Source organism: Botrytis cinerea, chromosome 8, assembly GCF_000143535.2.
Source record: "Botrytis cinerea B05.10 chromosome 8, complete sequence".
Lineage (NCBI taxonomy): Eukaryota > Fungi > Ascomycota > Leotiomycetes > Helotiales > Sclerotiniaceae > Botrytis > Botrytis cinerea.
Window position 1 is genome coordinate 950,020 of NC_037317.1, and position 21,899 is coordinate 971,918.

Genomic DNA, 21,899 nt, shown 5'->3' on the forward strand with positions numbered 1-21,899 from the left:
TAAATTTACTTTAACATATCTTGACGCACAAAATAAAATTGACCAACCCGATCTCCCAGCCCCACTTCTTCTCTGAAGCTCAGTGTGGGATTAGCATACACACCTCTGGGGTTTTCACACATGTCGTAATATTTCCGGCTAGCTTACACATAAGCTTCTTCCATATGAAGTGTTAGTCTTGAGCTGTGTTACATGCTTGGGAGATTGCACCATTACAGGAGGTTGTTCTTATAAGAAAAGTGTGGTGTATATTTCAATCCTCATGTTCAGTACATTCAAATAAAAATTCTCCTCTCAATTTGAGAAGAAGAAGATATTCATCAAAGCTTATCGATAGTAAAGATAGAAGGCCCTGTGCTCATTCTCATTATTCAAGATTCCTATTCCAATAGTATTGGATAGACCACGAAGTATCTGTCATCAAGATCGCACGATCTACCTACTTAATATTAAATTTAGTGAAATCAAGTACGCCTACAATCCTACACTTTACACGCTTGTCAGGATGGGCCATGTAAATGAGATATGTAGATGTGCAACAAAACTATTCATAAGAAGATACTTCGACGTCACTATTTAATCCTTCCTTTCAAAGCATCATTTTAGTCGGTTGGCTAGTAACATTTCTCAGAGCCTAGACCTACCTGTTTGCGCAATACTATAGATTGTCTAAAGTCTAAAGCGTGTTGATCAAGACTGCCGTCGTTAGTTAATGATGGTGATAAATAATGAAGATGCAATTCTCCAAACCTATGTCTTTGATCTGGCATCTATCTATACTATATATTGCGGGAAACAACCAAGATTCTAGTACCACAAAGCCTTATTCCAAAAACGAGATTTGGCATTGGCTAAAGAATCCGCTTGCAAATACATAGTTGTATTGAAAACAATTTCCACACCATTGGTACTAGTATTATATAAAGGCCATTCTATTTTGTCATTTGGCCAAAGGGTATTGGGATTGCCAGTCAATGCAAAAGACAAAAGATACTTTTGCATGATCCGCGCTGTGGTGGCATTGACTGGATTTGTCTGAATGTCCCCTGAGAGAGCGTATGTACTGTACCAGTAATAATCCTGATCAGTACCATGAGGAGCTTCACCTAATGCAACCATTGCATTCCAAGTTTGGTTGTGAAGGCCGTTGGTCAAAGCCAAATTGTGCGAGGTCAATTCGAAGCTTTGCTCTATGTCTGAGAAGCGAAGTCCGGGTGAGGTGTAATCACTTTCGGGGTAGAGAGCGAGGATTTCATTGACGATAGTGTCAGTTATGACGGGGAAGTACATGAGTATTTTGTCGGCAACATCAGCGGTGCTATTGATACCGCTTGTAACGTCGCTATTCTTCTCGTGAAGCTCGTGGGTGATGACTAATGACCCAGTCCAATTGTAGTGACCAGCATAGAATTCCGCTTCGTCTGTTTTCAGAATACAATATCAGTTAGCAATGTGTCAAGTTTGAATTAGAAATCGAAAAGAAAAAGGCTTTGATGGCAAAACCTACAAGTATCACTAATTATATCACCATCGACTCGTGGTTGTAATGTGTATGAATACAAAGATACAACATCGTTGACGGCGGTGTTGAGAGTTGTGTAATTGACAGCACGCATACAATTCAAACTGCCACCACTACAACCAACAGTAGTCGAGACATTTTGCCAGAAAGCCTCGGCTTGCCGGTGACCAGCGCCAGGGACTGTACCTGGGGAAGTGAGGTACGCACGAGCAAACAGCTGCTCAGCATTGCCTCCATAAAGTGTGATTTGATCAAGCGTTTGCGAGGAACCAGCCGAGAAAGCCAAAGCAACGACGTTATCGGGATCGCCTCCAAAAGCACTGATGTACTTGCGAGTCCACTTATAAGCTTGTTCTGTATCACGAACGGCAGCATTTGTGGCGCCTCCTTCATGAGTAAAGGTTGGTCCGTTAGCAACACCCGCAATACCATCTCGGTAATTGTGGGTAACAAAAATGAAGTCTTTGCTGAGATCATAGAGACCTTCGGGCGTAGTATGGGATTTGTTCGCTCCAGCTCTGTATGGGTCTTCTGTTAGTATTTTTCGGTATATAGTAGCAAGTATGGAACATCACTTACCCATAAGTCCATTGCAAAATAGGAAGATTTTTTCCCGTAGCATTAGCTGGTACATAAATATTCATAAACAAGCAATCCTCAGTGGTGGTACATGCAACATTTGATGCGGCAAGTGTACCATCGTTGACCTCAGTTTCAACTGGTGGTCATTGGGGGGCAGCAAATCAAAGATCACCCAAGGGAGCAGCAGCAATTCGAACGTTTTGGTATTTATAGATACCAGCCGAGAGATTTGCAGCAGCAGCTTGAACGGTACAATAGTCTAAGGTAACTTGGGGCATTGAGGAAGAGACATTAGTATTCTGTGCTGCAACCAGTGTCGCTCCCAGTGGAGCGAGAATAGACGAATAAAGGCGCATTATCAAAACAAAGCAATCCGGAAGTTGAATTGGTCAATGAACAAGTGAAACTAGGGAAGCAATGGTCTAATCAATCAAATAGACTATACAAAAGTATAAGCACAACTGGTCCAACACCAGACTTCCCAGAGAAGGGGGGAACTAGCCATCGGTTGGTTGGTGAGCTTTCGGTCCCGATGTCCCCTTTATCAAGATCTTCACCCCATATGCATACGAATGGTTGCTTGGCGCAAGTTGCATCATGACGAAAAACGATGGAGAAGGAGGCTTAGAGAATACCGGTATAATATGTCAATTATACGTTAGGAAAACATTATGTATTCTGATAGAAATAGAATACATAGGTACGAAGAGACCTAGCTAGTCCAAAAATAAGTTAATAGTAGAGCCGGCATATAACGTTACATGTCAAATAGTGTATTCTTGATTGGAATAACTTGTGCACACGGTCTACTCGAATGCAAAACTTTATTTACGCGATCCCTACTCGGAGGTTTCGGTACTTATGTAAGACTCGTCATTATCCGCCCGTCATTCCCCCTCCCCCAGACGAATTCCACAATGTTCACTTGTTTGCCCCGTAAAAAGAACCACCCCTTGGTCGGGGATTACAAAGGGGAATCTTTAGTTGAGGATCTGAATCTCTATGAAAGATGTGTTGCCGCGTAATCTTCATGATGATATAGATTGTGTGGGGATTGATGATTACGCCTTGCGGCTAGGGAGACTCGAGAAGAGGCATGTCTTGAGAGTCCATCGCAAACGCTAAGGTACAAGATGAACATCCAAAACACAATTCAGTATCCCTACAGACATACGGGCATGTATATATGTCTACATGTTTCTGGTGTCTATGTTCTTCATTCCATCGATCTCATTACATACTGCCTACTCTCTTTTATAAATAGTTGATCAGCGTCACTCTCTTCTCTTTACCTGTTCCCATCTTCCCTACGTGTTCTCCGCCCACTCAATCCTTCTGTAAAGTTTCTTGTATCTTCCTCACAACGGTTTATGCCCCCCTACTCGCTGGTCTTGCAGCCAGTCGTCTCGTCTCCGGAGCCGCTATTCATAACCGCGCCAGCCGCCAAGTGACCACCTCTTACGGTATACTCCAAGGTGGTATTTCCGAACTCAACAGCAATGTCAATGTCTACAAGGGCATTCCATTTGCTACCCCTCCAACTGATGAATTGCGGTGGACTGCACCTACCTCGCCTGCCCCCTGGTCCGGCGTCCTGAACGCAACAACCTTTGGTGCTGACTGCCCTCAAGGTGCTAGCGATGTGGGGCTTTTTACGTCTGGCAATACTAATATTGCGGAAGATTGTTTGTATCTGAACGTCTGGGCGCCCGCCAACGCAACACCTACCTCGAAGCTCCCAGTCTATGTGTGGATTTACGGAGGAAGATTTGAGCTTGGGTCTGGAAGTGTGCCAACCTATGATGGTACCCACCTCGCATCTAAGGATATTGTGGTTGTGACTTTAAATTACCGTATGGGACCATTTGGATTCCTTGCTCATCCTGATCTGTCTGCCGAGTCGGGAAATAACGCCTCTGGTAACTACGGTCTCTTGGATCAGATCCAAGCTTTAACATTCCTTCGTTCGGAAATCGCAGCTTTTGGTGGTGATCCAGATCACATGACTGTTGGTGGTCAATCTGCTGGATCCGCTAGTGCTTTGGACATGATGTACAGCCCATTGACCGATGGAATGATTGTTGGATGTATCCCCGAAAGTGGCGCCCGAGGTGTTCATGACCCCGAGACATACACTCTGGCTACCAGTCACCGGGACAAGGACGTAGCAGAAGCAGCTGGTGTAGACTTCTTATCGACCTTAAACGTTACCACAATAGCTGAGTTGCGCAACATCAGTATGGAAACTCTTCTAGAATACAACTTGATCTCTGATACCGTTCTCGTTGGTACCGCTTTCGAGAACGTGAGTTCTTTCATGGAGCCCCCTGCTTGGCGCCCTGTTATCGATGGCTATGTCCTTCCCCACAACTACGGTCAATCATTGTCCTTGAATGCTCACTCTGATATCCCTATCTTGACCGGAAACAATGCCGATGAAACCGGCTCAGGCCTCGCTTTGGACGACTTTACCACCCAATTCACCGAGATGTTCGGGAATCTTTCTACCCGGTTTTTCGACTTGTACCCCGCCACCAACGACTCCAACGCCGTCACATTGACCAAAGAAATGTACCGCGATTTGAGCCGCACGTCAACTTGGGACTGGGCCACGGCGTGGTATGCAGGCGGAGCCAAGAGCAACGTCTACGTCTATTATTTTACTCATTCCCCACCTAACCAAACCGAGGGTGTCTATCACGGTGCTGAACTATGGTATGCTTTCGGTAACATCCCCACCTACTACAACTTCACCTGGACCAAACAAGACTATGCTCTCCAAGATCAAATGTCCGGATACTGGGCGAACTTCATCAAGACTGGCAACCCTAACGGAGGAAGTCTTGCCGAGTTCCCTGCAACTACCTCCGATGTGAAACAAGCCATGTGGTTGGGAGACACAACCGGATCGTCCTACCTCACTCCCAGCGATGATAAATTCAGTTTCATGCAGGACTTCTTCGCCCAACAAATCGAATTCTAGGCTCTCGGAGACCTGCTCTGTGTTTAAACGTCTTTTGTGTCAATCATTACTTTTTTTTAATATGCTAGATGAGTACTAAGGTACTACATTGTCACCATGTATTCAAAATTTTCTTTCTCCTGCACGAGTAGCTTGTATCAACAACACTTGGTTCGACTGCAGCCAAAATTATCTCATTTTAGGATAGGATCTATAGACTTTTATTTGGATTTTATATTACTTTCTCTTTGCTCTTGGGGATAGTTTGGTGTAAATTGCAGCCAATATAGTTACTTAAAATGCATAGAAAAGATGTTTATACTATCTGAAACTTCGTCACAAAGTACTCTCTCTGCGTGAACACCCAGGCGTTTCGGCTAAATATCCCAAAGTTACTGAAAGCATGGACATCATGATTCATAGTGCCCATAGAGTAAACTTCGAATCTGATATTCCATTCATCCAATCGATTCGTACTTGAAGTTCGAGTTCTGATTGGTTTCAGCATCACAAAGCGTCGCCCTCGGCTAGTCTTTCTCTCATTGATCGCTTTCTATCGGCAACTGGAACACTGCAATAACGACGACTTGCCCAAGGAATATCTATACCTGCATTGAGAACACTTGTTTTCTTTCGTAATTAAAAGGTAGAAGCGGGGACTGTGGCGCAAGATGGCAAGTCGATCCAGACAAGCAAAATCATGAGGTTATTGGGTCCTATTTAAGAAGATTGGATACGACTCGTTTTTGGCAGTTGCATCAAGCAAATGGTCTATTGTAAACGACAGCTTCGTAATTGGAGCTAGCGAGTGAACTTATATTTTATCCTCTTGACCCTTAGTTATCGAATCGATGTGCAAGGGAGCCAAATAAGAAACCTGACGTTAGGAAACTTCAGTTATGGCTATACCTGGGAGTTTAAGTACGGCAAAAAAAAATTAGTAGGAAGGATATGTAAAGAGTTGCTAGATGGATGTTTTAGTGACGTAGAGCCATATAGTTCTAGATTTTCCAAAAAGCACACTTGGCATAGGAAGGAAGAATTTTCCCCAAATTGGTTGCATTCATAACTGTCGTGAGATACATGCAACGTCATAATCGGGATTGATGACAAAACAGACAATTCACGTGAGTAGGCAAATAAAAAAATAGGGGAATAATGGACGAAGTTGAATAGTCACGAATTCACTTCGATTCATAATTAAGTTGCGATGCTTTCAGAGATGACAGGACGATGACTGATACAGGGAGACAGCTAGGCAGTGGGAGAATGTAATGAAGCACAACAGGGTATTTGAGACTTGCTGGACGTGTAGGGTTTTGAACGTGAAGGGAGAGGCCCCATTTGAATTCGTGTCTATAATGTTCCCAAAAGCGCTGTGAATTGGGTTGCCCCTAAAATTCCTTGAATAAAATTCGGAGTGGCCACTCCCCAATGCAGCTTTTGGTAAACAGACCGCCTGCGAACGCCATAGAAATATTTTCCGAACCTTCACATATCCGGATTCTTGGAGGGCGAGTTCGGAACATCGTGGAGATCATAGGTAGCGTATAGAAGATCCGGTAGGAGAATAATCATCACATGTAGCGATTCGTGTGATGGTCAGAGATTTGCTTAAGGATCTTCATTTATCAAAGAGCTTTTGCTATAATTCTGCAAAGCCCTTTGCTTGTGCTAACAAGCATTCCCATCCCAATGCAAAATGCCCAAACAAAACCATCCGCTTAAACCTCAGTAGTAACTCTGGCCTTGGCGTTGGTAACCTTAACACCAAGTGCCTTAGCGCGTGCAACAATCTCAACTCTCTTTCTCGATGAAACGGCGTGGGAGATCCTAAGATTTTGTTAGTGCCAGATTTGAATTCGTCCTGTAATCGTTGAAACCTACTCTGCGGCGAAGGTCTTGTTGTGCATGAGGAGAAGCTCGACGTCGGATGTGTTGTTGACGAGGAAAGCCTTGTGTCCGGATGGCATCATGTGGCGGGTCTTCTTGTTGGAACCGAAACCAATCTGTATCCTCATCAGCCCTGCTCAATTGAAACCCTACTATGCATTGAATGCTCTCGAATTCCAAGCCAAGTTGTTCGCGAGTGTCATTTCAACCACAGCCACTTTCAATTCCACGTACCGATGGCATAACCATTTGTCCCTTGAAACGTCTTCGGACACGGTTATCAATACCCTTAGGCTTTCTCCAGCTTGCGTCGACACATTTGTAGGTATCGCTCTGATGTCTGTGGAAACGCTTGGTGCCTGTAACAAAATTGTCAATCAACCATTCTTCGTAATCCTGTCTAGTCCTTTTCATTCGCAGAACTCAGTGCCGACCATAACTCTTCATCGGTTCCAGGCCATGCAAGTCGAATGTCGAGGATCGATGAGGGGATTAAACGTACGCTTCTTGACGATAGGAACGTGCTTCTTAGCGGAAACCATCTAGAGAATCGTCAGCATAACAGATTTCAGGTAACTGCATCTTGCCAGAAGATATGGTAATAGCAATACACACCTTGTCGTCGGGTTGTCGATTGTTTGTCGTTGGTTGATACAATCTCCAGCGAAATCTTTTTTGGTAGTCTCATAGTTTAAAGCCCACAGAAACTTAAGCGAATCTACGTACCTGAGGCAGCAAAGTGTTAGGGCTTCCATGCTAATCACGTGAGTCCGGAAACAATCTGCGCATCGAGCTTCCAACAATGTAAATTGTATTTAATAATAAGTGTAGTTGAGAATATGGTCATTCAGGTTTCAGATTATTCGAAATTTGTCATGTATAAAATTCAAGATGCAAAACTCAGTTGGATCTAGGTATCGATAATCCTGCATCACTTCGACAAACAACAGAATGGATACATGCTACAAAATAGAAACAGATGGCATTTCTTCGAAGCAGTATCCCTTTTCGATTATGGAAGGTGCAATATTTAAGTTGTAATGCGGAAATATGGCGCTTCATTATTGGGAATTTCTTACAATGTTTGCTGGAACAAATCCCGGAACGCCATGCCTTCCACAACTTCTTCTACCGCAGTCCCATTTACCGCTCTATATCCCAAGTGACCCAACCCAGAATGTGCTACCAGTTGGTAACTCGAGTCTTGACGCGCATAATTCTAGTCTATTTCCAAAGGTTTATTGGGTAGCACATTGAGCACCTCCTTCATCTTCTTCATCATCTTCCCATTCGCCACCAGCACGAGGGTCTCCAGAATTTGCACCGAACTAAATTGCAAGTTAGCATGTAAAACAGCTGAGAGTTGATCAATAATACTTACATCTTCAATGTCGGCATCTGAATCGTATTCCACCTCATCAACCTCCTCGGCCGTGATTGGTGGCTCAGGTTTAGGCAAAACTGATTGCAGAGTGGAGAATGTAGCCGCATCTTCTGTCCAACCATTCTGGGGAAATTCAATTTTCACAATCAAATACAAATCACCCTTGGAGTCGCTTCTCTTCAAAGGCATACCTTCGCCCTCTATCTTCAAGATTTGCCCGGGCTCCAGTACCTTTCCTGGAGGATGGTTTATCGAGATACCACGTCCATCTAAATGTTTTAAGACCACTCTTGAAAACCCTGTGAGGGCTTCAGCTAAAGTAATGCTGAGCTCTGCAGAAAGATCATCGCCAGCTCTCTGGAACGTTTCGTGATCTTCTTCATCAAGAATGAAGACGATGTCGCCAGGCGTTTGATCAGGCACCTGATCAGCCTCACCCTCTAAAACAATTCGCTCTCCGTCTCTGGCACCTCTGGGTATATATAACTCCAATGACTTTTGTTCCTTGGTGGTACGTTTTCCTTTGCACTTCTTACACTTGTCCTTCTCTTTATAATTTGTACCAGCTCCTGAACAAGTGTCGCACGTAACTCTTTCTTGGGTAACAAGTCCTGGTCCAACGCTTCTAAGACCAACGGTGACACCACTACCCTTACACCTGCCACAGGTTTCTGGCTTGGCTTTCTCTTTTCCTCCACTGCCTTTGCAATGGCTGCAAATTACGTTCTTCTTGCTCGTAAATTTTACAGTTTTTCCTTTGTACAGGTCCTCGAGGGTGATTTTGTATGGTTGCTCTTCGTCCGCTCCCCTTCGTGGTTTTCGTGGGCCTCCGGGTCCCCCAAATCCAGGCGGCATACCTCCCATACCACCCATTCCCCCACCGAACATCTGCGCCAAAATGTCATCCAAATCAACCCCGCCTGCTCCCATACCAGGTCGACTTCCATCAAATGCAGCCATGCCGTGAACATCGTACATTTCCCTCTTCTCCTCGTCAAAAAGAATTTCGTAGGCTTGGCTCACTGTCTTGAACTTCTCGTCTGCTTCCTCTCTTTGGTCTTCTGCTACCTTATCGGGATGATGCTGTAGCGCTGCCTACAAAAGTCAATGAGAAATCTCAATGTACTAAGTGCGGGGTATAACATACTTTGTGGTATGCTTTCTTAATCTCAGACTTTGTAGCATCTTTACTTATACCTAGGATGGCTGTGTTATGTGTATTAGTATGTGAAGTCAATGGCTTCAGTAGATCAACTCACCATATAGATCCGTATCCTCCGATGCGCCGTTGGTGGCCATGTTGAAATTTCTCAAGAATTGATGGCGGGGAACTTTGATTGTTCAGCGAATTGTAGAATTTTGTAATCTCAGGATTTGATGTTTTTCTATGCTTTTAAACAAACAAGGAAAGTAAAACACCTCAGTAGATACAAATGTTATGTGCAAAATGGCAAATAAAATTTGTACGAAGAATGAAAATGGAAGTGGTAAGGCTGAAGAGATTATGATGAAGATGGCTTTTCTATTATTTTTATCTTAGCGCCTTTCCAACTGGAAGAAGCTCAAGCCACCTGGGCCTCGGCACACGTGGCTGAGAGGTTGTGGCTGATGATCTTTTCTTGTCCTCCAATCAATTACAAAATCTTTCTGGTCCACCGTCAAATATCGAACTGAACTCTCCAAGATTTACCTTTTATTTCTAGAATTACTGTTGTCACAGTGAAATTAATTCAGAGATGAGGTTTCTCTCTCTGCCAGTGACAAGGAATACTGGTCAGAGATTATGGAAAAACAATGTTTGTTCCATATGTAAAAGACATGCGTCCACCCAAGCAAATCAGTATCCTCTGTCCGTAGCCTCGACCAAACTTCGTGCTGGCGGCCCCGTCAGAACTCGGTTTGCTCCATCCCCAACCGGGAATCTGCATTTGGGTTCTATGAGAACAGCACTGTTTAATTTTCTGCTCGCAAAGGCTACTGGTGGTCAGTTTCTTTTACGTATTGAAGATACGGATACGGTAGGTAAAGTATAGAAAGTCTTTGCCGATAGAATCACACTAAATGAAGAAGGATAGAACCATCCCTGGAGCTGAAGAGCGTCTATACAGAGATCTAGAATGGGCTGGTATCCAATGGGATGAAGGTATCTTAGCTCGATATTGAATTCTGACAATGAGTTTACTAAGAATTTTCAGGGCCAAAAGTTGGTGGACCGTTTGCCCCATACAGGCAGGTACGTTGATGTCTTCTCATTCCATGATATCAGACGGTAATACTGATATCAACAGTCAGAACGAAAAGCAATGTATTGGGAACATGCTCAAACACTAGTCGAGGCAGACTTAGGCTACAGATGTTTCTGCTCATCCAAAAGACTACACGAACTACGGGTTTATCAGAGTAGCAAGGGTCTCCCACAGGCTTATGATGGAACCTGCAGACACATTCCAAAGGATCAATCTGATGAGAAGGCATCGAGGGGAGAGTCTCACGTGATCAGAATGAAAGTTCCAGAACAGTGGCCAGGCTTCCAGGATGAAGTTTACGGCAAAATCAGACCAACGTTGACTCGTAGCCCTCAATCGGAATACAAGGAATTTCAAGATCCAATAATGGTAAAATCAGATGGGTTTCCGACCTATCATTTGGCAAACGTTGTGGACGATCATTTCATGAAGATCACACATGTTGTTCGAGGATCAGTACGTGACTTCCATCCTCGTGACGAATTCTGGCTAACCCTAGCTTCAAGGAATGGATCCCATCAACCCATATGCATGTTGCTATGTATCAAGCATTTGGGTGGGAGCCGCCTACCTTTGCACATGTTGGCCTCCTTTTGAATAAAGATCGAAAGAAGCTCAGCAAGCGAGATGGTGCTATTGATATAAAAACCTATCGAGATGCAGGATATTTTCCAGAAACAATAACTAACTTTGTCGCCCTTCTCGGATGGTCGCACGATCGATCCTACGATGTAATGGGTATGCAAGAACTTATTGACAATGTATACACCTCTCCTCTCTGATATACAATGGCCATCTACTAATCCAATTCAGGCAAGCATGAAGTATACCAGAGGTGACTCTGTGGTAACATTTGAAAAGCTTAACTTCATACAAAGAAAACACGCCGCAAGATATAAGGAATTACGACGATCGGATGAACCTATCCCACCTTCTCAAGATCTCCTAGAATTAGCTGCAAAGCCAATCCTCAATGGTATGAAAACTCTTCCAGAATTTGAAGACTTGATCTTCTACAACTGTGAGAACAACGACGCCGCAAAGGAAAACTACATCCTCTCCATAATCAGCGCTGGAATCCAAAACTATACACTCCCTGAATCCTTCTACTCCAACCATAAATACTTCTTCACAGCCCCCACAGCTCTCGATCTTGAATCTAGAACTCCGCCCCACAAGCTCCACTCCGCTCCCGAGGGGGTAATCTACGCTATCCCCTCCGACTTCATCAATTCCTTCGACGCTTTATCCTCCATTTCCATTGAAAATTGGAACGCCCCCGAACTAAAGGGCTTCACAAACCTTGTCGTCGATCAAGGAACCATGATGAGCACTGCTGAATTTACTGCTAGCGGAAAACCATACACCGAAGATGCACAAAAAGTTATTAAGAAGAGTTGGATGAAACTCGTGCACGCGTATCTCAGGTGGGCCATTGCAGGAGGTCAAAGTGGGCCGGATACGGCGGATATCATGGCTATTTTGGGGAGGGAGGAGTCCCTTAGACGGTTGGAGGTTGCGAAGGAGATCATGGAGGATCACTTGAGGACACTTGAGCAAGCTGAAGGGGGCTCCGTTGTGGAGAATTAAAATGGTAGGTTATTGATACATAGATAGTATATCAAAAGCCTCGATTGTACAGCTGAGAGTATAAGCATATTACAGATGACTAGTCACGAGTGTTGTGGCAAAATTCAAATAGAATTTGTAGTGGGAAATGTAGAATAGATCATATTGATGCCGTGTGTCATAACTTCATTTCTTTCCACTCTAAACTACTGTGGCCAGTGTATATTTAAGACCTTAAAACGCCATCATTAACCCATGCGCCAAAGCAGTGCTCACTAGAGCTTACCAAATATCAGGTGTCTTTTTAATCCATTATTCAGCCACTGGAACAGCTGGAACAATTGGAGCAGCAGGATCAGCAGGATCAGCTGCAGTCTTTGGCGCCGCGCCTAACCCGTTGAACAACTGCGCTTTGACCTCGCCAGCCTTCAGCCCTGTCATCTCTTCCCCAGCAATTTTGCTACTATCCTTAACAACCTTCACTAGTTGTTGATCCATTCCCTTGCTCAACGATGATCCGGCAGTTGTTCTTCCATTGCGACTAATACCGGAACTAGCTTGTCGAATCTTGGAGCTCAAATCAAGCATCTGTTTGCTGCTGTATTCGCGGTTGGTGAATAATGGACTTTGGCTCAATGTTTGAACCCAATATTTGTTCCACAGTAACTCCAAAAGATGCGTATCTAATGAACTCTTGAAATGTGAGACTTCTAAAGAGTAGTATCTGCTGCTGTGTGCGCCAAAATCCTCAATCTTCGCCAGCGGAATTGTTTGGTATCCATCTCCAGATCCTGCATCCGTGGGCTTGTAGTTATCGGGATAAGTTCTGAAAGCGCCAATTTCGACTTTTCCAGCGGAGATGGTGCGATCAGGATCGATGACCACAGCCAGGAAGGGGTCCGAAAACATTTGTTGCGTAGCTTGTGTTCCGACATCGATACCACTCAACCAACATCCATAGCCTGGATGACTATGATACCATCCCACCGCATTCTCTAGCTTTCCCTGATCTCTACAATGTTGTAAATATTCGACCATGTATTCGTTTGCTTCATCCTGGGCATTGACTCGGGTCTCTGTTCCTTCGACGGGTAGACGGAATGCATCTGTAACAATGATGGTATCGCCTGCGATTTTCCCTTGCATTAAACCCATGACTTCAATGGAACCACCTGATCGTGCGTGCATAACCATTTTTAAGAGGGCAACAGCAGAGATCCGAACGTTTTTGAAGTGGTTGGGATCGGTTTTCCAGGGTTTGGCATTTTGAATAGCCTTTTGTTCCTCGGGGTCGTAGGTGTAGAGGGCGTCGCGGTTGGGATCCACGAGTTGGACATTGTTGTCAAGCTCTATATTTGATAAGGTAAGCTTGGGGAATTAGGTAGCGTGATGGGTACATGGTGGGGAGAGGGGTGGCAGGTGCAGCGGCAATGGCAATGGCAATGACGTGGATGAAGAGAGCTTCAAGGCTAGAACTTCACTTACCCCAGGTCTTGAAAGCAGTATCCATGGCTGATGGATAACTTCCTGTTTGAAGGAGTTTCAGTCGGAAGTATCTGGTCCTTTAAAGTTGTTTGTGATGACCGGAAGGCTTAAGGGCAGCCGTGTGACACCGTTTCAAGTGATCTGTTGACCCGGATGATGTAAGGTGGTGGTTGGAGAGCTTTGATGGTTGAAGGAATGACGGTGCTCTTTCCTAATGAATGGCAGCCTTGTGAGCTTTGTTCGGTACTCAGATAGCGTAATAGATGTCTCTACCCTACCTACCTAACTACGCGGATGGTAAGCTTGATCTCTTTCTTGGTTGAACCATAATCGTACACGGCCTCTAAAAGGCGGGGGGTCTTTTTTTAGCCATCTGCGCTAAGGAGCGAAATCCTTGCTTATCTAATTATATATCTGGTAATTTCTACCTTCCAGCCAATCACGTCTCGTCTTTGCCATTTTAATGTTTACGTCCGTCAAACTATCGCTCTAGCAACAATTATCCAGCCTCAATTTTACTAAGCGTAAATACAAACCCGGTTCTACCAAACTATTTCCATTTCTTCCATGCGAATCATTTCTCCATCTTTCAGACCAACGAACCACTCAACTTCATACAAAGCACAACTCAACCAGGTACACATAAGAAGTGTACACCCACAAGAAATCTTTGAACCTGGTAATGAGAACTGAAAGAAACATTCCTCAGCATTTGGTTGGTTTCGTGGTCGCAGCAAGAATACGGGTAGAAGAGAAGAGGGATCACCATATTGAGGAGCTGAGCATTGTTCAATTGTTTCGAAATTCGGATTCTCCACTCTCAGTCCAGTTCCTCCCTCCCTCTCCACTTCTACGAGACAGGAATTCTCTCCACGGTCCACAACCCACAATCTTCCATTCTACCTCATAACTGAACTTCTCCTTTCTTCAATCAGGGGCTTCCAGCCATCTCTTTTTATTCAAGCTGCTTCCCCCGCCGAAGTAAGGTGCCTTCGCATAGGAGTGGCTTATATTACACAATGGATACTAGCTACTTATCGTCGCAGGTCTCGACGATCATAGATCAGCTTCATGGCTTGTTCGACGAAATTGGTGTTCCGTCGCGGGAACGAGAGAGTCGAGAATCAGAGGTATGTAGTGTTTACTTGGCTTGGAAAGAAGAAAGTAGTGAAACCTAACATTTTTAGTTATTCGCTGCCCTCTCCGAGACCTTACACAACCAAGTACGATTGGTTGAGACCGAGAAAAATGATTTAACAGAAGAAGCTCGCCGTATTATTACAACAATTAAGCAGATGGAAGCTTCCCTCGATGATGATAAAGATCACCATGAATATGAACCCGAAGATGAGGATCTCCAAATTACTTATCCCTTGACACAATGTCTACAAGTATTAAAAGAAAAACACCTTCATATGTCAAAGATACATAGAGAGAGATTTGAACAGGTCAAGAGTAAGTTTTGAGTTTTCCTTCACTTTGACACTAGACTGTACTGACACATCGTAGAACTTGTTCAAGCTCTCGAGTCTTACTCGTCCCATTTAGAGCCATCGTTCATTAAAATCGAACTCCCGCCCACATCATTGAACGCGAGTATTCCTCCCACATTCGACCTTTCAAATAACTATGTAAGCGATCTCGATGACGAATTCACCCGCGTTTACGAAGAGTACACCCGCCGCGTCGCATTAGTAAAGGCTACTGCGGAGAATATTATTCAGCTATGGGCCGAGCTTGGCACGCCACAGGCTCAGACCGACAGCGCAATTGTTAAGTACTATCGCGATGCGCCAGAGCAACTTGGTTTGCACGAAGATGATATTTCCAGGTTGCGCATGAAGCAAAGCAAATTGGTAGAAGAGAAGAAGAGTCGAGAGAAGCGCTTGAGAGATCTACGTACTACAGTCGAGGCTTTGTGGGCAAAGCTGGGCATCGATGAATTTGAACAGAAACGATTTTTGAACGGTAACCGAGGGTGTGGCCTACGACAGATCAACGAATTCGAAGATGAATTGTCAAGATTGAATGAGCTCAAGAGACAAAATCTACATCTCTTTGTTGAGGATGCCCGATACAAATTACAAGAGCTATGGGATGGCCTGTTCTTTTCTGAGGAAGAGATGCTCGACTTCACTCCCGCATTCTCGGATGTCTACAGTGATGCTCTTCTAGAGGCTCACGAACAAGAAATCGGCCGTCTTGAGGTCCTCAAAGAACAACGCGCGCCCACTTTAGCTCTCATCGAGGAACATCGATCACTGGTCAAAGACAGAGATGATCTTCAAGCATCATCACAAGATGCAAGTCGTTTGATGATGCGTGGTCAAAAGGGCGAAAAACGTGATCCAACACGTTTGTTGCGCGAGGAAAAGATGAGAAAGAGAATCGCTAAAGACTTACCAAAGATTGCAGCAAAATTGAGAAGTGTTCTAGAGGAGTGGGAGGAAGAATATGGCCGTCCGTTTATGGTTCATGGTGAACGATATCTTGATGAATTGGAAGCTTCTGAAGCCAAAACTGCTCCAGGACCACGTTCAAAAACACCAGCTGGTCCACCTCCAAGTACCATGAAGCCGCCTCCAAAAACTGTTGTCAAGGCTGGAACATTGGGTCGCTCCAACAGCGCACCAAGACCTGCCCCACCAAATAGATCCGGTGCCAAAACACCTACCGCAGGAGGAACAATCAAAAGACATCAATCTTCCGCCTCAGTATCCGCAGCAAGTGGTATGAAGTCACCTTCTAGGCTCCCAAATCGTATACCTTTGTCAAGTCTTAAACTTCCCAGCTCTCCAGAGCGCGATCGACGAACTGGATCTATCCGTCCCGAATCAAGACAAGCGACTAGCACAATTCGGGGCAAAATGGGTCCACCGCCATCAAGAGCTCCACCCCCAAAGATGCGTGAGCTATTTGAACCGCCACCTTCAGCTCCTCCCACTCAAACATATTATCATCGCAATGAGAGCTTTAACTCTTCAACTGGTAGCGTTCGACCAGTCTCTCCCGACGATGTATTCGAGGCACCAAAAGCTAAGGAAAGGCCTCAATCATATCAAGACTTGAGAGCATCAATGCGATCAAATTTCGGCCAATCGTTAACTTATGGATCCGCGCCACCTTCTAGCAGCCGTCAACTTTCCACTACATCTAGCTCTGCGAATACCGGCTCTGGCTCTGAGAACTGGGAAACGTATGGAGATGTATCTGAGACTGAGCCAGAAGAAGACTCGAATGAGGATTATTTTGCGAAACTTCGAGCTGCTAGAGCAAACCGATACACTCCAGATGATGAAGCTCCTCCATTTCGTGGCAGTGCTACTATAAACAGTAGTATGATGAAGAAAAAGGGCTATCCACTTTACAAAGGACCTGCTGGACAAGTTCTTAGTAACGATAGATTGTGCACACGAATTGTTTCTGGGAGTGAAGCTAACTGGACTGATGAAGATGCTTTTTAAGCGAATAAGATTTTGAGCACAAATGGCGGTTGGCGTTCGTGGGTTTCTTCAATTGAACTATTATAAGTCTTTACTTACTTACTTGTCGTTAACGGCTTCAATTGGCCTCGACAGATTTCATTTCTTGTACTTTTTCTTCTTTCAAGCAAGCATAGGATATTTTTCTGGTACGACTGTCATGCTTCGTGTATGATTGGAACGGCCTATTTTTTTTCTACTGATTTTGTTTCTCAAACATACCATCTTGCGCTTTCTTTGCAGCAACATTTCATTTTTGTAACAGGTCTGGGAGGGATATGTAGGAGTAAAATGGAGGGATGGATCAGTGAGAGATTGGCGGCATGGCCTTGGATTGGATGGTTGGGTTGGATTGAGGGATGCATTAGGCGTTTTCCTATGAATCACACATATTCTATGAGATGAGTGGATGTGGATATCAAGGTCTTGTCATGTAGCTAAATATCAAATATGAAATGAGATATCACATGAAAGTTTTCGTTTGGATGTGATTTGGATTTGAATGTGAAATTGCGAATGTGAAATGTTCGAGGTTTTCTTTTCTCCTTGAATTGGAGAGACTTTTGCTTTTCGATAACTATTTCAAACTCTCGCGCACTGGTATTGTTTACATGTATGTTCTATGTATGTATCTATGTAAGATCACATCCATTACGTACGTATGACAATCTCCTCGAGCTCTCTTTGCCACTCTAACATTCCTTCTTTCAATAATAGGATGCATGGCTGAGCATGGATTTAGTTTCCATTCTCTCGCTTGTTTACTGGGATATATTGCGGGAAGCTTCTCTTTGGGAAAGGGAAGAGACCGAATTCTTTTGCTTTTTATTACGGAGTACAACTCCCCTCCCCCCCTCTATACGTCTCTATTTCTCCCTTGCGAGATTGCGATCTTTGTGTGTGATATGCATATGCATATGCATATGCAGTATCCCTTTTTTTTTGTTTCCGTCTTATTTTTTGGGTACTTCTGATTGATGTCCCTGGTATACATGTGGTGCACTGGAACCTAGATGTTCGTTGTTGAATAGTGGGTTCGTAATGCTGCGCGCATCGTATGTAGATGAGAGGGGGGAATTTGGTGAGTAATAAGTGCGGAAGGAAGATATTACCGTGTGTGAAATATTGAGGTAGCTCTGAGAGTACTGTTTTGGAGGTTTCAAATTTCAATGAATTGATTGATTGTGTGCATGGATTTTATGATGTCTTCATAATTTTCATTATAGTTTAGTATGATAGTCACATGTTTGGGTAATGCAATACCCCCTATTAGCATTTCCGAATCCGGACAACTGGTATCTTAACTTGATCGGATTTGCCAACTCCAGATATAATGACCCCCCTCATTGAAATCCAACCAACCCCTAATTCACAAACCGCTTAAACCAAATACGGAGCTTCATCCACTTTCTTCTCGTTTTTCCAGGAATCGCGGATCCATCTCCAGCTCAAAAGATACGGTGAGCATGCGCCGAGTTCCTTTTTGATTTCCCTCAGTCTCTCCTGTTTATCGTCCGCGAAGAAAATATGCGTAACGCCCTCCTCCCTAACTTTTCTTTCAATATCGATATTTTCTTCCTCCACAATCTTCCCACTGGCAATCCTGAAATGTTCAAATTCGATCCGCACATTGAGATCCATGTCAAACGTCATTAATTCCCCCACCACAAAAATTGCCTTGCAGCCCCAAAACATGCTCCCTTTAAATTCCGTCATATCCACGCCTTGCTTCACCAGCATATCTTGTAGATATTTCGTCAGGGTTTTGCCTTCAACTCGAGCCATGCTCTCTATAATTCCTTTGTATTCCAGCGGTCCCACGTCCCGGCAATATGGATCACCATGTTCATCCGAGTTTGCTTCGATCTCTTCAGTGTCTTCTTCCCTGCAATATAGCATATGGATCATCTCGAACGGAATGATGAATCTAGATGTTCTCCCCTGTGCAGCATCTGATTCCCTTTGCGCAATGGCGTGTATTACCCATTGCGGTTTAACGATACTAGTCTTCTTGGCGTTCATGAGAGCGGCGACTTTAACCACGCGTTTATCGGCTATGACGATTATATCTTCTTTGGAAGCTGGAGATTGATAGATACTTCCTCCATTTTCCTTGATGAGTTTTTCGACTTCAACCTTGGATTTCTTGGAAGGATGAATCATCTCGCTTAAAACGCAGAAGTTGAGTCCCTTGAATACATCCGTGTTTGGTCCTGCATATTCTGTTTTCCCAACATCTTCTGTGCCCGCGATAATGCGTTCTCTCTTGACTCGCTTCGAACCTCTTTTCTTCTTATCCACTCTGAATTCGTCTTCTTTTCCCTCCTCAACTTTGGCTTTTAATTCCATAAATTCTTCAATTGAAAGTGCACTCTTCCAATCTTTGTCCGGACGTAAACGTTTGAAACGTGGAAATCGTAATGTGTAATTTGTGCGGAAAGAGTCGGATATGCCTACTGATGCAGCTTTGACTTCAACAACGATTGACTCGTCGGCTTTGATCCAGACATCTGGTCGTTCTCTTTCTTGATGAGAGCCGGCTAATTCTATGAATTCTGTAGGTGGGGATTTGATGTCCCATTTATGCCATTTTCCATCGGTTTGATGACGGATAGTAGCATAGTCATCTGTATTAAACCCACCGCCTACTTTGAAGAAGGAGAAACATTTCATGGGGTTTGCTCCTGTTTTGTGATTTAGTTTTCGTTTGCCAATTGTAAAAGGGGGGGCAATCATACCAGTTTTGATTTGTTTCTCATCAACACGTAGACCGCACAAGAATGATGATAAATTTCCTCCACGATGACCTGATCCATAATATCCACCAATGATTATGCAATCCAAAGATTCTCCAAATCCAGTCATGTATTCAGGTTTAACCTTCATCCAATCGTCATTACGACTGTTAAGTCTATACATTGATTGTGGATTCTTCAACACCAGTCCTTCAGAGCCCTCAGCCACGATTTTCCGCAAAGCAGGATCGATTTCAGAAGCCGATTTAGCAGGTTTAAAATCGTGTTTTTCGATTCGACCCTCAACATTATGGACCGCTGCCTCCAATGCGTTTCGCCTATCCCTCAAAGTATGTTTTGTGATATTATCACCATTCAAAAATAAGCAGTCGAAGACCTTGAATACTGGTCTAGTAGCTGTAGCCGAGAATGGATCTTTACCTCCTGATATTGCGGCTGTCTTCAGAGTGCCAAATGCCACTATCTTGTTCGTAATGGGGTCCCAGGTGATCATTTCGCCATCCAATATAATACTAGTTACTCTTGGATCAAAAGCCTTTTTCATATGTCTTGTCAGTGCCGCATTGTCATCTTCGAAATTATTTCCATAGAGATATGTATAATCTTTGCCTTTTCGAGACCACCATGTGAATCGGCGACCCCCTGGCATATCATCATTTTCTTCCATGTGCATTTGGATTCTTTCGCCGTCTAATTTCTCTTCGATCCAAAATTCGACCTCTTTACTTTTACCCTTGGTATCTTGAGGGCACATTTTTTCCACCATTTTATCAAATGAAGGTGCCATAAATTGTGCAAGTTGAGGTTGAAAACATGATCCCAATTCCACGCCTGTCTCATCAGCTTCCAAGGTGACATCGGGATCTGTGAGTTCCCAACAAACTCTACGGAGACTAGAAGAGACATTAAAAAGCGCTTCTCCATCTGGATGCCAAAGCTACAGAAGCAAATTAGTAAAGCCACAGAAACATTCGACATCGACTTACATTAAGAAACGTCTTTTCCGAAGCCCCGATTTTCATCTGTCGAAGAATCATTCGAATTAACCAGACCAATTCAGTCGGATTCATCCGCTGATAAAATTCTCGAAAAATGGGCAACTGAATATCTTCTTTTTGCGCCGAAGCAAGTTTATCAAGCATCTCATTAACTTCCCCGATAGTCATATTTCCAACCTTCTGTCGCATTGGTCTTTTCGATAAAACCTCATAACATCTACCCGGAAAATCCCCCGAATTAGCACTCGGGGGACCTCGCGCCGGAAGCTTCCAATTCATAAGATTATACCCATCATCTGAATCCTTAGATAAATTTAAAAGCTTGATAATGAGTTTTGCAACCGAAGCTTCTTTGAGCCCGTACATAACTCTATCGCGATCTTTTTCCGGGATAATCAAGCGTAAAGCAGGGAAGAAATCATCGCCAACTTGGTCGCGCCATCGCGACATAAATCGAATGATGATGTTCCTTCGTATTTCATTAGGAGAAAGGTTATTAGGTCCATGTGGTCCTGATTTTTTGCGTGCAGTGGCTGGACCTGGCTTTTTATTCTTGTTGGCCTCAAGAGGATCGAAGAGTGATTGGAATAACTCATGAAATGGTAATGTTTTTCCATGATTATGAGGACGATTTGGATATCTTTCTTTCTATTAGATTTTAATTATAACTAGATTGAACTGAATTGCTCGACTTACTTGTCGTTAAGCTCCTCTTTACTAATGGCGCTATGAGCATATTGACGTTCATCGTCGGCTATAGCCTCAGCGTCAGGCCTTTTGTTTCTATTCTGTTGACTCGAAGACATGATTCATGGTGTTGAGTATAATCAGAACTGAAATGATTGAAAGTTGATGCTTTAAGAAGACCGTTTCGAGACCCAAAAGCTTACGGTTGCCTAGCTAAGCGCGAAATTGACAGGTTGTCACGTGAACTTTGTCGTCTGCTCGCGGCTCTTCTTCGGTTCCAACCACTGAAATAAATACTTTAATAATTAGAGCTTTGTGCCAGTCCATACCAGA

At 43.9% G+C, this 21,899-nt stretch overlaps 8 protein-coding genes across 13 annotated transcripts; 3 read left to right on the forward strand and 5 right to left on the reverse strand.

Annotated features, from left to right (window-relative positions):
• Positions 1 to 713: 713 nt before the first annotated feature.
• Positions 714 to 2,853, reverse strand: BCIN_08g02470 (hypothetical protein). 4 transcript variants are annotated; one of them, XM_024694494.1, is made up of 4 exons: positions 2,322 to 2,853; positions 2,102 to 2,240; positions 1,508 to 2,040; positions 714 to 1,421 (listed from the first exon to the last, which is right to left on the reverse strand). In XM_024694494.1, exons 1-4 carry the CDS (start codon positions 2,458 to 2,460, stop codon positions 808 to 810), a joined length of 1,425 nt encoding a protein of 474 aa, XP_024550287.1. In that variant the 5' UTR covers positions 2,461 to 2,853; the 3' UTR covers positions 714 to 807. The 4 variants fall into 4 exon arrangements, with proteins under 4 accessions (XP_024550287.1, XP_024550286.1, XP_024550284.1 ...); XM_024694495.1 differs by having other exon boundaries at positions 714 to 2,040; XM_024694496.1 differs by having other exon boundaries at positions 1,508 to 2,240.
• Positions 2,854 to 3,059: 206 nt separating this feature from the next.
• BCIN_08g02480 (hypothetical protein) lies at positions 3,060 to 5,412 on the forward strand. The gene is made up of 2 exons (XM_024694498.1): positions 3,060 to 3,315; positions 3,369 to 5,412. Exons 1-2 carry the CDS (start codon positions 3,238 to 3,240, stop codon positions 5,085 to 5,087), a joined length of 1,797 nt encoding a protein of 598 aa, XP_024550288.1. The 5' UTR covers positions 3,060 to 3,237; the 3' UTR covers positions 5,088 to 5,412.
• An 813-nt stretch (positions 5,413 to 6,225) lies between these two features.
• On the reverse strand, positions 6,226 to 7,630 carry Bcrpl32. Its single transcript, XM_024694499.1, has 5 exons — positions 7,575 to 7,630; positions 7,462 to 7,501; positions 7,194 to 7,318; positions 6,954 to 7,075; positions 6,226 to 6,899 (listed from the first exon to the last, which is right to left on the reverse strand). Exons 2-5 carry the CDS (start codon positions 7,499 to 7,501, stop codon positions 6,791 to 6,793), a joined length of 396 nt encoding a protein of 131 aa, XP_024550289.1. The 5' UTR covers positions 7,575 to 7,630; the 3' UTR covers positions 6,226 to 6,790.
• A 132-nt stretch (positions 7,631 to 7,762) lies between these two features.
• On the reverse strand, positions 7,763 to 9,837 carry Bcxdj1. Its single transcript, XM_001551913.2, has 4 exons — positions 9,603 to 9,837; positions 9,491 to 9,549; positions 8,341 to 9,438; positions 7,763 to 8,287 (listed from the first exon to the last, which is right to left on the reverse strand). The coding sequence occupies exons 1-4, from the start codon at positions 9,640 to 9,642 to the stop codon at positions 8,198 to 8,200; spliced, it is 1,287 nt and encodes a 428-aa protein (XP_001551963.1). The 5' UTR covers positions 9,643 to 9,837; the 3' UTR covers positions 7,763 to 8,197.
• A 155-nt stretch (positions 9,838 to 9,992) lies between these two features.
• Bcmse1 lies at positions 9,993 to 12,299 on the forward strand. The gene is made up of 6 exons (XM_001551914.2): positions 9,993 to 10,361; positions 10,414 to 10,486; positions 10,539 to 10,576; positions 10,632 to 11,045; positions 11,096 to 11,350; positions 11,403 to 12,299. The coding sequence occupies exons 1-6, from the start codon at positions 10,080 to 10,082 to the stop codon at positions 12,177 to 12,179; spliced, it is 1,839 nt and encodes a 612-aa protein (XP_001551964.1). The 5' UTR covers positions 9,993 to 10,079; the 3' UTR covers positions 12,180 to 12,299.
• Positions 12,300 to 12,307: 8 nt separating this feature from the next.
• On the reverse strand, positions 12,308 to 13,987 carry Bcrri1. Of its 3 annotated transcripts, none has more exons than XM_024694501.1 (3): positions 13,926 to 13,987; positions 13,644 to 13,854; positions 12,308 to 13,507 (listed from the first exon to the last, which is right to left on the reverse strand). In XM_024694501.1, the coding sequence occupies exons 2-3, from the start codon at positions 13,666 to 13,668 to the stop codon at positions 12,471 to 12,473; spliced, it is 1,062 nt and encodes a 353-aa protein (XP_024550291.1). In that variant the 5' UTR covers positions 13,669 to 13,854; positions 13,926 to 13,987; the 3' UTR covers positions 12,308 to 12,470. The 3 variants fall into 3 exon arrangements, with proteins under 3 accessions (XP_024550291.1, XP_024550290.1, XP_001551965.1); XM_024694500.1 differs by having other exon boundaries at positions 12,308 to 12,391; positions 12,445 to 13,507; positions 13,644 to 13,987; XM_001551915.2 differs by having other exon boundaries at positions 13,644 to 13,987.
• Positions 13,988 to 14,181: 194 nt separating this feature from the next.
• On the forward strand, positions 14,182 to 17,593 carry Bcase1. Its single transcript, XM_001551916.2, has 3 exons — positions 14,182 to 14,773; positions 14,831 to 15,098; positions 15,153 to 17,593. The coding sequence occupies exons 1-3, from the start codon at positions 14,663 to 14,665 to the stop codon at positions 17,105 to 17,107; spliced, it is 2,334 nt and encodes a 777-aa protein (XP_001551966.1). The 5' UTR covers positions 14,182 to 14,662; the 3' UTR covers positions 17,108 to 17,593.
• Positions 17,594 to 18,295: 702 nt separating this feature from the next.
• Positions 18,296 to 21,747, reverse strand: Bcdnl4. Its single transcript, XM_024694502.1, has 4 exons — positions 21,576 to 21,747; positions 20,868 to 21,519; positions 19,864 to 20,818; positions 18,296 to 19,809 (listed from the first exon to the last, which is right to left on the reverse strand). The coding sequence occupies exons 1-4, from the start codon at positions 21,683 to 21,685 to the stop codon at positions 18,506 to 18,508; spliced, it is 3,021 nt and encodes a 1,006-aa protein (XP_024550292.1). The 5' UTR covers positions 21,686 to 21,747; the 3' UTR covers positions 18,296 to 18,505.
• Positions 21,748 to 21,899: the final 152 nt, after the last annotated feature.

Coding starts and splice junctions, on each gene's coding strand:
- BCIN_08g02470 (XM_024694494.1), bottom strand. CDS start 2,460: ATGCGCCTTTATTCGTCTATTCTCGCTCCACTGGGAGCGACACTGGTT. Junction 2,241..2,321: donor TGCTGCAAATCTCTCGGCTG/GTATCTATAAAT, acceptor AATGACCACCAG/TTGAAACTGAGGTCAACGAT. Junction 1,422..1,507: donor TGATATAATTAGTGATACTT/GTAGGTTTTGCC, acceptor TTCTGAAAACAG/ACGAAGCGGAATTCTATGCT.
- BCIN_08g02480 (XM_024694498.1), top strand. CDS start 3,238: ATGAACATCCAAAACACAATTCAGTATCCCTACAGACATACGGGCATG. Junction 3,316..3,368: donor TACATGTTTCTGGTGTCTAT/GTTCTTCATTCC, acceptor TTTTATAAATAG/TTGATCAGCGTCACTCTCTT.
- Bcrpl32 (XM_024694499.1), bottom strand. CDS start 7,501: ATGGTTTCCGCTAAGAAGCACGTTCCTATCGTCAAGAAGC. Junction 7,076..7,193: donor GACAAATGGTTATGCCATCG/GTACGTGGAATT, acceptor ATGAGGATACAG/ATTGGTTTCGGTTCCAACAA. Junction 6,900..6,953: donor AACAAGACCTTCGCCGCAGA/GTAGGTTTCAAC, acceptor ACAAAATCTTAG/GATCTCCCACGCCGTTTCAT.
- Bcxdj1 (XM_001551913.2), bottom strand. CDS start 9,642: ATGGCCACCAACGGCGCATCGGAGGATACGGATCTATATG. Junction 9,550..9,602: donor GGAGGATACGGATCTATATG/GTGAGTTGATCT, acceptor CACATAACACAG/CCATCCTAGGTATAAGTAAA. Junction 9,439..9,490: donor TTAAGAAAGCATACCACAAA/GTATGTTATACC, acceptor TGACTTTTGTAG/GCAGCGCTACAGCATCATCC.
- Bcmse1 (XM_001551914.2), top strand. CDS start 10,080: ATGAGGTTTCTCTCTCTGCCAGTGACAAGGAATACTGGTCAGAGATTA. Junction 10,487..10,538: donor TGGTATCCAATGGGATGAAG/GTATCTTAGCTC, acceptor AAGAATTTTCAG/GGCCAAAAGTTGGTGGACCG. Junction 10,577..10,631: donor CGTTTGCCCCATACAGGCAG/GTACGTTGATGT, acceptor TGATATCAACAG/TCAGAACGAAAAGCAATGTA.
- Bcrri1 (XM_024694501.1), bottom strand. CDS start 13,668: ATGGATACTGCTTTCAAGACCTGGG. Junction 13,508..13,643: donor TACTGCTTTCAAGACCTGGG/GTAAGTGAAGTT, acceptor TATCAAATATAG/AGCTTGACAACAATGTCCAA.
- Bcase1 (XM_001551916.2), top strand. CDS start 14,663: ATGGATACTAGCTACTTATCGTCGCAGGTCTCGACGATCATAGATCAG. Junction 14,774..14,830: donor GAGAGAGTCGAGAATCAGAG/GTATGTAGTGTT, acceptor TAACATTTTTAG/TTATTCGCTGCCCTCTCCGA. Junction 15,099..15,152: donor GAGATTTGAACAGGTCAAGA/GTAAGTTTTGAG, acceptor GACACATCGTAG/AACTTGTTCAAGCTCTCGAG.
- Bcdnl4 (XM_024694502.1), bottom strand. CDS start 21,685: ATGTCTTCGAGTCAACAGAATAGAAACAAAAGGCCTGACGCTGAGGCT. Junction 21,520..21,575: donor AAAGAGGAGCTTAACGACAA/GTAAGTCGAGCA, acceptor ATAGAAAGAAAG/ATATCCAAATCGTCCTCATA. Junction 20,819..20,867: donor CGGAAAAGACGTTTCTTAAT/GTAAGTCGATGT, acceptor TTGCTTCTGTAG/CTTTGGCATCCAGATGGAGA.